Below are 14871 nucleotides of genomic sequence, written 5' to 3'. Positions count from 1 at the left end.
AAGTTGCAGCAATTCACAATTTTTACTAACACCAAATCTTCATTTTAACAGCAAATTATGGAATACAGTATCATTAAAATTATTCAACAAAGACACACATATTTTGAAAGGGAACCGCGGACTGAAAGACTTGTAGTTCTTAAACGATAAATGTTAGTATGTTATAATAATTTGATATTCAAACTCCTCCCCTAATGAGTTTTGTTTTTATGAAATTTGAAACATTAGTTTAACTTTTAAGTCACCATTGTTGTTAACAAGGCAATGCCCTCTGGGCGGTGACATCACTGGGCATCGCTGCCGTACTTCCATCGGGTCACTCATTAGCTACTGTACATAAACATGTCGTCGGTTCTGCCCTTCCAATTTGAACCAGAGCAGAAAAGTGATAAGGAGGACAGCACTGTCGATATTTCACAAAACGAACAGCAAAAGCAATTAAATGAAGGTCTCCAGCGGGATTCCCCTGCGACAGAGCAGCACGTAGACCACAGGAGAATGCTTCCATGTGATGTTGGAGTCATGATTTTCCTTATAAAGCAATCGCAACCCACATAGGGAAACGTAACTGTAAAGAAAGTGCGGCTGGCTTGACCACAGAATTCGAAAATGCAGCTCACTTCGGACAGCAAGAAGACAATGATAACATAGGGATTGCGTAAAAGGGGTTTATTGAACACACAGAAAAACACGCAATCGTGAAAAGGGAGAGACAGGGTCAATGACAGTAGGTCGGGATCAATTTAATAAAAAAAAAAAATTTTTTAAACGCGGTGAGAGGCAGATAAACGAAAAAAACAAGGCAAAGATGCAACTAGAAACATAAGGATATACTGTACAAACTGTTGAATAGCAGCAAATCACTATCTTTGCAAGCCGCCTAGGATCAGTTTAAAGACACTGCTGTTGAGTTGGAATTGGATGCAGGTACGACTTTGGGAACTCATCCCATAGCTCTGTAACAAAACATTCTAACCAGCAGCAGAATGTGACGAAATTATGCCAGTCGTCTTACTAGCATCGCTTGCTAGCTAGCACAGCTATTCTTCCAGTCCAGCCCAACCGCATCATCACCCCCCAGCGAGCATTGCGCGCACAAAACATGGTGCCCTCCGTAGACAAAAACATGTACTAAATATTATAGATTTTTAAATCAATGGCAATAATGTGTGTTTCTAATAACACATTTTAGTAAAAGAGAACAATTGTGGATTATTAGAGCCTACAAGTCTTAAATCAGAGGTTCCCTGTAAAACTAGAGGCTGACGCAAAGTATGGAATTTATATATTACATGTAGTTGATCACTTTGGGCAACTCCACATTTAACAACAACATTGGAACAAAAAACACTTACGTTAGCACTTCAAAGTTCTGAACTCTGTCATTCCAATAATATTTTGTACTATGGAGGGTAAAATAACGAATCTGTAAGACAAAAAAGGAGGAGTATAATTACCATGAATTGACAGCTTGTGTAACATAATTTTCTCATCCATTAGTTAGTACATTCAAACGTACTCGTGTCAGTGGTTTGGATGAGGGGATGAATCAAAATTGTACTGATAACGTACAGAGAACATGCATATGAATGCAGTGGACCAAGAAGACAATAGTCCCTACCTTTGTGGGCTGGTAGTCAACATACCTTCTGATGAGCTCCCAAGTGGGGATCCCATCAGAAGGGTGGTGTGTGTCTCCATTGGCCATAGATGTGGTGGAAGAAAGGGGAGAGGAAGGGGTGCAAGGAGAGGAGGGGGAGGTGGTCTGGGTCTCCAGGTTGTGGAAGGGGTTGCTTCCTGGGGCTAGAATCACACGAACCTTAGCCAGGAACCAGCGCCGGAACTCATCCTGGTCAAAACAACATCTTTAATTGCCAAACAGAACGATGACTGCAGGTTAGATGTTTGTTGGCTTCAGTTTAGGAACTAGTGCAATGCCGTGTGCAAGGGCAAAGGAGCCAAGTATGAGCGCATTTAAAAGTATTAAATTCTTCAAACTTCGATCCAGATCTGGAGCAACGTTTTCTTTCTAACAAGTACCAATGTGACGTCATTTGCAAAGATTACTGGAACATGTTAAGTCAGTTTTATATAATACTGCGCATTACTTCCATTTCATTTCATTACCCTTGATAGGTTTATGATTTTATCTTTGTTTCAATGTGCCATAAACAATACCTCCTTTGTATCCATCTCCTGAGGCAACAAATAAGACTGCAAATTATTTCATTGCAATGTGTTACATTGTACCATATTACTGAAATGAAATTCAGCACAACCTCGATTTAACATGAGTGTTGGGGGGTATACGTCTTCATTTTAAACCTTTCTTCCTGGCAAAAAAAAAGTTTTTTTATATTACCTATAAACACATCTGGAATTATTCTATACACACACAGTAGTGACACATAGAAATGACTCAAACAAGTTCCAATTTGTCATCAATAAAAATGTGGATGCACCAGTTTCACACTCCAGTATGTTTCAATTCTAAATGGAACGGCATAGCAAGTACCAATTGTACCCGAAATCAGTATAGAATGCTCAACAGACATCTGTGTGTGTGCAATTTAGTTCACAGCGGCTTGAAGAGGAGCTACAGCACCATGCCCTGCCTGTTCATTGCGTCAAGCAAACAGCAGCAGACAATTATTCAATGACTAGACTGTTCGCTGTACACAGGTATTTTAAGTTTTCGCCCGAAAACTACCAGTAGTTCTCCTGATTTTGTCCATTAAAGCCAGAGACTTAGCTCCGGGTCTGTTAAATTGAAGTTTGACTACAGTAGCATCGACATACCTGCACAAAGTACATTAAATGCAAATGGAACCACACTGGATGGTCGATGTCATTGATCACATCACATTTCATTCAAAGGGAAAAGTCTTACTGTGCTTTCTTAACAATGACTACAAACCGTAGATCGCAGCAACACCACTTCGGCATCACAGGCTGTGGTAGGGATGCAGGTGGCCTTGATACACCACTCTGGCATCCAGTAGAGCAGCAGTAGTAGGAAGCCCCCTGAACAGAGTACCCCAAGACCCACCAGTGCCAATCGCCAGCGGCACAAACGGTAGCCTTGCATTTCCTTGAAAGTAAAAGAAAGGGAGCCACGGTGTGAAAATTCGTAAGACAAGAATTTGCATAAACAGTTTGAGCATAAACAGTTTGGGCTTGTTTGCAGCAACTAGTGATGCTAACCATCTCTTCATCTTCACCCTTGTTGATGACCTTTAAGTCTTCCTTCTCCATCATGCAAGGCACCTTCTTTTGTCACTGCAGAGACAAAAACATACAATTTATTTTGTTTTCTCACACATTGTATTGTTATAGAAATAATTACAAACATTGATTTTAAACCTTTATTTCGACAAACTTGATTACAGATACAGTACATTGCCAACACTCACAAGCTTCCCAAAGACCCTCCACTGACAGCACAATCAGAGCAAAGAGTTGAAATTTAAATATTGAATCTTCAAATTGCATCCAGTCAGGCACATATTAAAGAGAATCACGACTTTACAGAAAGCTGGAAAAAAGGACCAACTAAAATACTTTGGGAAAAATGACATTCTGGGCACTTCAACACAAATTGACAAGCAAATTCAGTGAAAGGGCATCTAAGGTTACGGAAACCTATGTAAACAAAACCGGTTTAGTGCACCCATTAAAGTTTTAACTTGTTAACTATTTTAGAAAATATTATCTACACACAGAGATAATGGTCAGAACGAATTGCTGCATGACCTCAAAACACCCCCAATGAACTTTTGTGCATTTACTTGAATTACATATAGTTCCCACTTTCCTCCATTCAGCCTGCTCTGTGAAGTAGCAAAGCTGCCAATCAGGCATTTTGACTCAGTTTGCATGTGTATTGTCTGATTAATAGTTTGGTTTTTCCGGGGGCACAATTGTAACTTGCATCTAATCACCTTTATGTAAGAATTCCTAATATAACAACCAAAAAACACATATAATGTGTGTTATATGTTTGTCTTTCAACAGAAAAAGGCAGTGTAGACAATTTTATTTTTCAAAAATCAAACAAATAGCAGATAAAATGCATGTACTGTAATTTTCGCACTACAAGGGGCACCAGACTATAAGCTGCAGCTTTCCTCACTGTATTATAGGATAGTTATACCAAATGATATTAACCGGTCACACTATTTGACAGCGGCGTCATAAAACAGTCATAATTATGACATGACACGGTCAGAAGTATTGTTGAACGCTTACGGCAGATGTCATTGAGGGTCATCTGGCAAATGATCTCACTTTTGAATGGATGTAAAAGATCTGGAATGGACATAAATGGAGTTAGTGACAAAATTTGCCAGATGACACTTAATGACATCTGTCATAAGCATTTATTAATTCCAATAACAGTGTCATGTCATAATTATGTCTTATGATGCCGCTGTCAGTTAAAGTGTTGCCTATTATTTCAAATAAATCAAGAAATAAGCCGCACTGGAATATAAGGATTCAAAATGAGGAGAAAAAAGTAGCAGTTTATAGTCCGAAAATTACGGTCTGTGCATCAGGATTATCATTTCGTGAGGCTCATTTTGGACACCAGGCTCTTGACCATAGGTGACCAGACTTTCTGGACGGCTGCACCATATCTGTTGTATTGTCTGAATGCATTTGATGTTGTGCTGTAAAGTTAGGTAGTAATTCTAAAACACAACTAGAAAATGCCACGTCTGGAGAAATTGAGATGGTAGCTTTGCTGTGATCTTTGGTATATCTTTATATCATTTTGGGTAGTAATTCTCTTTTGTTTGGCTGTGAACTCGAACTAGGTAGTTGTGCAAATGAAATGATGAATTGTGATGAAATGAAATGACTACCACAAGTTACAATCCGCGTAGAGTCTGCCGGAACGGAAGTACATGATGTTAACAACATGGCGGCATATCCAAACAATGACGTAGTATGTCCCATTCTCTATTGAGGTATCACTATATAGAGCAGTGGCTTGATTGAACTTCATAGGTTCAGTGAGCAAGTCTGTTCAGCAAGGGCATGACAACAGCATAAGAATCTTTAACATAAAAACCGAGAAATGGAATAGATTTTGCCTTGAAAATGAAATATGAGTGATTCTTGCCAAGGTGGAAGTCAAAGGCAAAAGTTAAAATGACTTATAGTATATTTTCATTTATGCTACGTTTTATTTATTTTTGTGTGAAATTCCTGTTATACTGGTTTTGTCATATTGACTTTGTCTACAAATGTGTAGTTAATTTTATTCGTTTTCAATTTGAAGAAAATTATTTTAGGATCTGATATCGAAGAGTCTGGTGAATGTGTGTTTGAAACAGTTTGATTCATTACACTTAATGATGTTAAAGGGACCATTGAATGTGTTTAACAAACCAGTTGTGTGAGAGGCAAAAATTATGTTACCTCAAAAATTATAACCTCTAAAAAAACACAGTAGTAATTTAGAAGGGGTTTTGTGATAGCTTTCGGCATAGGTTTAATTAATCAATATGATACCAATTCGATACGATACAGTAATTGCTGATATTACAAAGTCTGCCACCATTCGATTAGAGTCAAGGGTCTTTAATCGATTTAATAACTGTTACATTTCACTTTAAGCAACAACAAAATGTTTCTGACATATTGAGCGACAAAAGTCACAATTTTTCAAGTGGAAAAATGGTCCCCAGTCACTCTGCTATCATCACACTACTGGATCACAAAAGCATTTGAGACATGTCTATTGTTTTGGAGAATTATTAAAGATTGCTCCAAACTTGATAATAAATATGAACGCCAATTTAATTTTCCTGACCCAAAAATAGATAGAACAATTTTGTTAGTGATAAATAGACCACCTTGCCCCTTGGGTCCCTGGTATAGAGTTTGACTAATCATCTGGCAATTGTTCTGGCATTTGATGATAGCAAATTGTAGACATGCTGACTCTGAGAAAGAAGGACATCCTCTTGTGGTATACCTAATTAGTTAAATGTCAAACAAACTTGTTTAACAAAAAAATCTAACCATCTAAGAATTTGTTGCTATTCTTTTTCTCACTATTAATGATATATACTGTTCACCTCATTTAGTTACTCAGTTCCGTTTTTGTTTTTCCATTGAATGAAGAATGAAAAGGCAAAACCAGCAAGTGTCACCAAGCATGACATGGTAAATTTAATGGGCCACTGTTGCAGCTCCCGCCCACAGGCTGATCTTATCAACCAAACTATAGATGGGTGGGAGGTCTGGCATCCAGCGGAATATTTTGCTTTGGACCAAACCCTTCCTAGTATTGGACAATAGCAGTTCTCTAACAGGAACAAGGCAAAAACACATCTTCTCTTATCTATTTTTCCAAAATCGAATGATAAATATGACTCAAAGATTCAAAGATCAGTTAAACGCAAAGAATTAAAAAGAAAAACACTGTGCACATGTATTCCTATATATCATAATTCATCAGAAAAGTAATGCCAAGTAACAGAAATGACAGGATTCTGTAAGTAGGAAAATCTAAGGTTAAAACCGTTATAATTATAATCTATGATAGACATTTTAACTCGAATTGCATTTAATGTAAAGTTGTAATAAATTTAGAAGTGTGTTTAATAAACTGCAAGCCTAACTGCCAAAAGCTGAGTCACACAGACAGACAAAAGGGTTTATATTCGGCTGGTTAACAGCTGGTTTACCATTTGTTGTTATTATGCTTAACAAGTCATCTATTTGGTACTACTTCCTCCAAGGATGTCTTTGTAAATTCAGGTATGTTTATCAGTGAGCCTAGCAAAGAAGTGTAGACTCCTAATCAAAAGTACAGAAACAAATGACAATTCCTTCACTTTTCCTGTAAACAATAAAGCTATGTGGTCATTGTTAATAAATAAAAATGATATAAATACGTTTATATATGGCGGAAAACACTCAGGTGACTTGATGTTCCGCTCTGGGACCCCCAATTTGGCCAACTTTCAAAACTGTCCGATACGCATGTGTGATACATCGTTAAAATCTCAATTTTCTGGGGGAATAAAAATTTTGAACAGGAGGGCATTTTTAAAAACAAAAATGTTTTTTCATCAGCAAAACCCTATCTGAAGGTGAGAGCACACGAGAGCAGGATTACAGACGCCATGACTTTAACGAGATATTATCACGTACTTACCTTGTTTCGATCCAAAAACTCCATGTAGCATGTATCACTAAGTGTCAAGACACAGCTGTGAATGGCCACAGCTGGATTTTTTGGGGGGATTTTATGGGTGAAACATGGTCATATAACAAGGGTCGCGATGCAGAAATCGCAGACATCAAGGAGTGGTTGAGATTTTTATTTTCATATATTTAAGCCTTTAAACGTTTTTTTTCCCATTTTTCTTTTTTTGAATCGATTATTTATCATCTAACATATCGGAGAAAATGCGACAGTAACAATAAAAATACAATTTAGCTATAGTTACTCGGTAGATATCCATGACTTTTTTTACATCCGTCCATCATCTTCCGCTCGCTCCGGGGTCGTGTCGCGGGGGCAGCAGCTTTAACAAGGAAGCCCAGACTTCCCTCTCCCCAGCCACTTCAACCAGCTCCTCCCAACCTATCTCTAAGGGAGAGCAGACACCATTTTTTTTCATTGTGACATAATTTGTTTAAAAGTTTAAAATATGTGAGTAAATAATTCTTTAAAGTGGTTTTTTTTTATTTTATTTTTTTAAACGAATTATGAGATCACTTAATGATTCTAAGCTAAATACGATAGACATTTTGGATAATAAATATAATTACCTTCATTTTATGGCTGGGTTGAACAAAAGCGGTTGTGTGCCGTCTGTAAACGGGGGTTTTCATGGTAAAACGGACAAATTAAAAATAGTTTGGGGGCTTAATGCGCTATGAATCTGCGATGGCAGCATATAGACATATTGTTCTATCAAACATAACAGTTGTTTTGGCTTAAAATACCACAGTTTCTTTTAAAGAGGAGTGCAAGAGCAGAAAATGCTTTTTCAGTCTTGTCTGTGTTTTCCGCCATATATAATTTAAAATTTTGCTTTTTTCTATGTAGAGTACATATTTAGATCTCACTATGACAAATCTAAAGACTGCACCTTTTGTTTCAATACCCATTTTTCCAATTAGCAAAAGTATTGGGGAATTGTATTACATTATATTTTATTTTTTAAAAGATAGTGCTGAAAGTCTACTCTATGTTCCAACCAACTGAGATAAAGAGTGAAGGTACCACAATTAACTTTTCATAGAAGGCTTCAAAAACAACAACAAAAAAAAGATGTTATTGAAAAGAGTATTCTCTTTTTGGTTATACCAAAACCTCGGGTTTGAAAAATATGTCACTGAGAGAACGTTTGCTGTGCTAGTTCACGTATTGTACGCAACCTCTGGTCACCTGGAAAAATAGGCTTCCTAGTGTGTATTCAACAGCTAAAATGAACAGGTGCTGTACAGCTTGAATGAGTTGTTCTGCCAACAGGCTGACAATGGCGGGAAAATCAGTAAATACTTTACGAAACAAAGCTTAAGGACTGTAATTTTCGGACTATAAGGTGCAGCTGACTATAAGCCGCCACCCACCAAATTTGACAAGATAACGGCATTTTTTTCCTAGATGAGCAGCTCTGGACTATAAGCTGCAGCTGTCCTCACTGCATTATAGGATATTAACACCAAAAGATGACCAGAAACACTTTCTTTGACAGTGGCATCATGAGACTGTCAAAAGATCAAATAAACCACCATTAAGCTTTGCACCAATTGGCTGCAAAGCTTCATTGCTTATACAGATGTAAATAACAATTATAATTCATGTTCTGTGCAAATCATTTCTTCAGTTACCGTTCCAGTTGTTTCATAAATTACTAGTTATTGAATTTAATAACACTATTTGACAGTGGCGCCATAAGACCATCATAATTATGACATGACACTGCCATGAGCATTAATGAATGCTTATGGCAGATGTCATTTTGCGCCTTCTGGCAACTTATCTCACTTTGAATGGATAAGATCCAAGCTAAACAAATTTATAGTGTCATAATTTGCCGGATGACACTTAATGACATTGGTCATAAACATTCATTAATGTCCATGACTATGTCATGTCATGATTATGACGGTCTTATGGCAGTCTTGGGACACCTCTGCAAAATAAAGTGTTACCTATTAAGCCAATAAACTGTTAAACTGCACTTTACCATAAGGTGCAGGATTCAAACTGAGGGAAAAAAGTAGTGGCTTATAGTACGAAAATTACAGTATAAGTTTTTGTATTCAACAGTGCTGTAACAACTTTTTTAAAAATGAGCGCATCTCATCACTTCCCCAAGAATACATACATTTTAAGTTGAGGTTGGTAAACTTTTACCTTGAGAACCTAGGACGACCTGCCCCAGGTGGTCTCCTGCAGTTAGCTTGCTCTTACCACACCAACCTGGAACCCTGCAGGAATAGAAAAGGTAACAGAAACTTCATTATGAAGAAGAGGAATTATATCAAGTGGCTAGCGATGAGTAGTAGGAAGGCTGATAGAAATATTGGAAGATATGGGGGTAATCATAGGTGTTTCACCTTTCAGAAAAAATGATGAATCATTAAACCAAAATGTGATAGTGAAAAGAAAAAAACTTGGAATTTTGGAGGAGGATTTGCCCAACTTGCTTTTACCAGAGATCACTCAGCCTCAGCTGGAAACCACTATTTGTGCATGACTTTGCATAGCTAAAACAAGGTACTGTACTGGGTAATAAGTTTTTTTTTTGTTTTTTTTTTTTTTTCAATGAAAAGGAACATGTGTCCAATACTTGTCTCAGTCAGGAAAACATTCAGCTCTTTTGACGTGTTAATTTCAATTCTTTAAATGGACTTCATGTGTGCATTTTTTTTATTGAAAGATTGACAAGAAACTAACAATTATCTGAGTGTGTTATGTCACAAGGGTGGTCGAAAACAAAGGTGGCAAGGATGGATGCACGATAATTGTCACGCTGATAATCACGGGCCAATTGTAGGAATTATGCCATCATACCAGGGGTGAAAGTGGCTAGAATGTCTTGCCAGAACTCCCTAACATAAAGATCACCACGGAGCTAGAATTTTTAATTAAAAAAAGAAATACCGAAATGCAAATAAAACTGCTTTTGGCACAGTTATACCAACAACACATAATAGAACACAACAAGTTTTACACATGCATGAGGCTACTACATTACACTTACTGTGTAACAAGGCATACATAGCTTTTATTCAAAATTGGATATTTTCAATGATGTGCAAAAACACCAGTATCCCCAACCTCCATATCTTAATTATCATGTGCCCTCATTTCCTCACATCTAAACGCAAAACCTCAACTACTTTAGAACATAACATAGGATGTACACTAAAATTAAGGTAAATGTAAACAAACTAAACATTGACTTTTTAATAACATTAATATGAAACATTAAAAAAACCAAGTACAAATGACACATTTATACACATTGAAATGGAATATATTTTTAAGGGAACGCAAACTTTGACTTTTAAAAATTGTAAGGCAATAAATAAGTAGCATAGCATAAATAAACAAAAATAAGTCAAAATGTGCACTAACATGGAAGATGTTCTGAACCTTCCCATCAGAGCAAATAACAAGCCTCTTCAACTCTCTCAAAGATATGATCAATTTTCCGTTGCAGTCTTTTTTTATCGCATTAATTCAACAAGTTGTTTGTTACCTCATTGGTTTGTTCTTTTTTCTCTTTGTTGTTGTTCCATGCATTTGAACCAATCAGAGGTAACTATCCATGCTGATCACGTCAGTCTGTCAGCCAACTAAACAACATAGTCGCACATGCACACAACGCAACTCTTCAGACTCGGATACAAGGAGACAGCGCCGCTGGGCATAACTCCGTGGAATAAATGGGTAAATAGCGATTGAAACGGATTACGCAAAAAAAAAAAAAAAACAAACAAACAAAAAAAAAAAAAACACTTTGTGAGGCTTTTGTTAACACTTGTGTATGTAAATCTGACATTAGTAGATTTTCTTCTTGGCGATGCATTTGTGTCGGCCTTGCAGGTTTAACATGGGGTTTTGACAGTTGCCGTCATATTTTCAGGATCAAAGGCTCCTTCCGGCGCCGAACCTTTTACCAGAACGCCGTACCAGACTGTTATGGCCATCACCACATTACCCTCGTCCTCCACAAAACTGCACTGGCTTCCCATCTCACACAGGATACAGTTCAAAATCATCCTTCTCACATACAAAGCACTCAATACTCACAGACCTTCTCTGTCCCCACACCCCCTCCCGTCACCTCCGCTCATCTAATGTAAACATTTTCGCACTTCCCCCACAAATAACTCACCGTACTTGGGGGGACAGAGCCTTCTCCGTTGCTGCCCCTTCACTTTGGAACTCACTCCCTAGAACCATCCGCACCTGTTCTGATCTTCCATTCCATCCATTCATTTTTTTTTTTTTTTTTTTTAAACTCACCTTTTTAAAATAGCTTTAAATTGTAATTCTTTTCTTTATTGTTTTGTACTGCGCAAGTTTTGTGAGCCTTTTCTTTATCTCAACTGTAAAGTGTCTTTGAGCACCGGTAAAAGCACTCTATAAATAAAATTTATTATTACTATTATTATTATTATCTTTCACTCCAGCATCATACTGATATAACCAGTTGCATCGAGAACAGGGCCTATACAAAAGAAAACTTGCTTTTAATGACAGTCATTAGCCTTTTCTGAATGGTGGTCACTCTCGAGCTCGAAACAAAACCACTACTGAACTCAAGGAAGCCATAGGAGGTACCCCTTTTCCACCAAAAGAATGAGAGTCCTCGTTTGGTGCCGGTGAGCATGCTTTGTTTGTTGGTTCGTTTTGCGTGCTTCCCAAACACCAGTTGGCTTCCCATGTGCAAATGATCTAAATTGGGGCCACGTCATGCTTCGCCAGAATATGTTAGTACGTCAATACGCAAACGTAGAAGAAAAAACAAAGAAGGAAGCCCACAGCAACGATGGAGAAGGTCGTCGCATGGGCCCAGTTGATTAGCCAGTTTGTATTTTGACATCAAAATGCAAGAACAACTCTTCCAGGCTGCCAGTCTTCGCTGTCACCGAAGGAGACTGAACAACAACCCTGCCTGACGCCCATGTGCCGTCGATGAACCCGCCCCTAACCCCCTGACAAAGTGAGCCCATCGATAAGGTCTGGCCCAGAAATGAGTTGGTGCCTACTGAGCACCCATTTTCATGGGCTAGTGCTCGTGCTTGGGTGATCTAAACAAAGAACCGGTGCTCCCTCAAGCACAAGCACGGAACGAGCACCAGTTCCAGCTCAGTGGAAAAGGGGCCTGAGTGGATAACAGCCATTCCTCGGTCTGGTTGTAAGGATGTCTTTAAGAATTTAATGCCTCAAGAAAGTGTCATCTCGAGCACATGCTCTACAACAAATAAGAGGCTAATGACTAATATGATGTTCTGAACAAGTTAAACTAGTTTCAGCTGCAGTTTGTAGTCTGACAAATAAACAAAAAAAAAAAAAAATCAAGAAATGACGCCTATCCAAATTGCAGCAAGTTAGGGGAAAAAAAAAAACTGGCCCCCAATCACCGGTCTTCCAACCCCGACAGCTGCTCAAAACAAAATCTTTGCCTACCATGCCGGCCCCACTGGATTCGGAGGGACGTTTGCTCCAACCTCATTGCATCAGTTTTAATAACATTTATAAACAGTGGCACTCTTTGGGGAGCTAGCCTGCACTAAAGTAAGTTTTAACTATCTTTTCACAATTCACAATTTCCCTACAACTTTACCATTTAAAAATGTATTACAAATCTAAGGTGCTAAACTTGTTACTGGAAATATATAAGTGGTGATGTGGGTGATATAAAAGAGAAGGATATTTTTACGAGTCATTGTCATTCACACGATAAATTATGTCTGGTTCATATCATTTCTCTCTGGTAAACATTTTGACTTCAATGACTGAAAACTTTCCAAAGTTACAGTTACTATTATAACTATCGTTAGGTATTGTTGTAACCCATTAAAAAAGTTTGCAGTTATGTATACTGTTATAGAATGGCTTGCTCGCTGTCACTTTAAACCTGGAAATAGACTTGTAGCGCTTCTGTTTAAGAAGTCACTCACTGCAAAATGTGCCAAAATACAGCACAATTACAGTTTCACAATGCTTAGAAATGCCTCTACATATAAACTTTTACCCTTGGCCCCACAAATTGGTAAGTCATAATATTTTAAAATAAAAAAATAAAAAGTTCACACAGCAGGCCTGTATGCAACAAGTATCTTGAGTTTTTTTTCCTTCACGTATTGTGAAGTCCAGTTTGAATTTTTTTTCAAATTTTCAAAACAACACCTTTGCAGTATGAAAGCATATCTGTATAAACGCGACCCATACATCATCAACAGTTGATACACATCACCACTGTTCATGAAAACAACAGATGCGAACAAAGGTGCAGAATATACCGTGCCTTTTCGTTCTTGATAGCCCCCATGAAACTATCATGTTAAAAATTTGGCTCCAAAAAGGGGACGGTGAAGACCTCCTGAAGAGAACATATTTATTTCTGCAATTGAATAAGGCATCACGTCGTCCAGTGTGTATGCAGCCAAAATGTATGACTTTCTGGGCCCGCGCCCGGCCCGGAGCAGAGTTCACACTGTCTACTCGTGAATTTATTATTAATCAACCTTCACGATTTCTTGAGGCCACTTGGAAGTGGCCAATGAGGGATTACGTTTCAGTTAACTTGAACATACAGTTGACCACAGTGTAGCTGTGAGGCAGTGAATAACACCACCTAGATGAACCCGTCCGAATACCCCATATTTAAGCTTTGCCAACACAGTTAAAAAACATGGCAACGGCACACTGAAAAGTTTAGGGGGAAAAAAAAAGGGGTAGTGAATGGAGGCTGGCTACCGCTACCAGTGATATCCCTGAGCGTTTGTCGATTTATTTATTTTTTTAACAGTCAATGCAGCAGACAGATGAAAAAGGACATTTATACTTTTTATGCTTTACCTTGAATTGTTAACAGCTTCAGGCAAGTACAACAAAACTAGTTTCTTAGTGAAAAACCCCTTCTTTACTTTTTCTACAATTTACACAAAATGACTTCTACCTTTCTGCAATGTTCTTAAGCAGAGATACAAAAAGGAAAGGGTGAACAATGAGCCATGACCTAATGACAAAGTCCATAATTCATGGAAGCATTTGGAGGAAAATACGTTTTGTTATCATCATGCTGTGCACTCAATGTGCTTTCTTTATCACTTCCCCTCCTATTCTTGGGCCATAATAGCAAAGCTTTGCCCCCTTCAAGGACCAATTATATTGTTTATCACGACAGGCCTAACCAAAAATCCATGACCACCTCTACCCTTCCTCGTCTGCAAGATGGACTAAACAAGACATCCCCTGGCACCTTTAAGGATTTGTAACTTACTAATAATATTATAACAGAACGGATAAATTAGCAAACAGTTAACCAAATAATGCATTTAGTTTTGGTGTAAATACATGAAAGATGGTTTATTCATTATAATTATAAATGACTAGACAATTGCTCATCACCTTTTTAACCCAAAATATATCCCAAAACAGGTCATCTTGATCTTGAACCTCTGACACATTTCTTACTTCCTCCCTCAAATGACAAACAGAATTGATGAAGTCGATCACATGTTTCGAACTGGTAGGCAACCACTTACAGCGACAATTGAATTTAATTTATAACGTTTAATTTGGCTTGAATTATTAAATATTTAGGCTTGATCTAACTTGCAAATGGAGGAGGTTCAAGATGCAGTCAGAAGGAAAAC

General features: G+C 37.8%; 1 protein-coding gene across 5 annotated transcripts in view; it reads right to left on the bottom strand.

Moving 5' to 3' along the window:
• atp13a3 (ATPase 13A3) overlaps positions 1-14871 on the bottom strand; it is a 59768-nt gene that overhangs the window by 34195 nt on the left and 10702 nt on the right. For 4 of the 5 annotated variants that reach the window (XR_009063790.1, XM_057840432.1, XM_057840434.1 and 1 more), the window contains exons 2-6: positions 9389-9462; positions 3205-3279; positions 2918-3091; positions 1622-1849; positions 1356-1426 (exon numbers count right to left, since the gene is read on the bottom strand). Coding sequence is in view for 4 of the 5 variants with exons in the window: in XM_057840432.1 (XP_057696415.1) it covers positions 1356-1426; positions 1622-1849; positions 2918-3091; positions 3205-3258 (527 nt within the window). In the remaining variant the exon portion in view is untranslated. Of the gene's footprint in view, positions 1-1355; positions 1427-1621; positions 1850-2917; positions 3092-3204; positions 3280-4248; positions 4309-9388; positions 9463-14871 lie in introns of all 5 variants that reach the window. The other variant, XM_057840433.1, reaches the window with a different exon arrangement.

The sequence above is a fragment of the Corythoichthys intestinalis genome, chromosome 7, assembly GCF_030265065.1.
Source record: "Corythoichthys intestinalis isolate RoL2023-P3 chromosome 7, ASM3026506v1, whole genome shotgun sequence".
Taxonomy (NCBI): Eukaryota; Metazoa; Chordata; class Actinopteri; order Syngnathiformes; family Syngnathidae; genus Corythoichthys; species Corythoichthys intestinalis.
The sequence above is the reverse complement of the archived record's forward strand: the minus strand, read 5'-3'. Positions and strand labels throughout refer to the sequence as shown.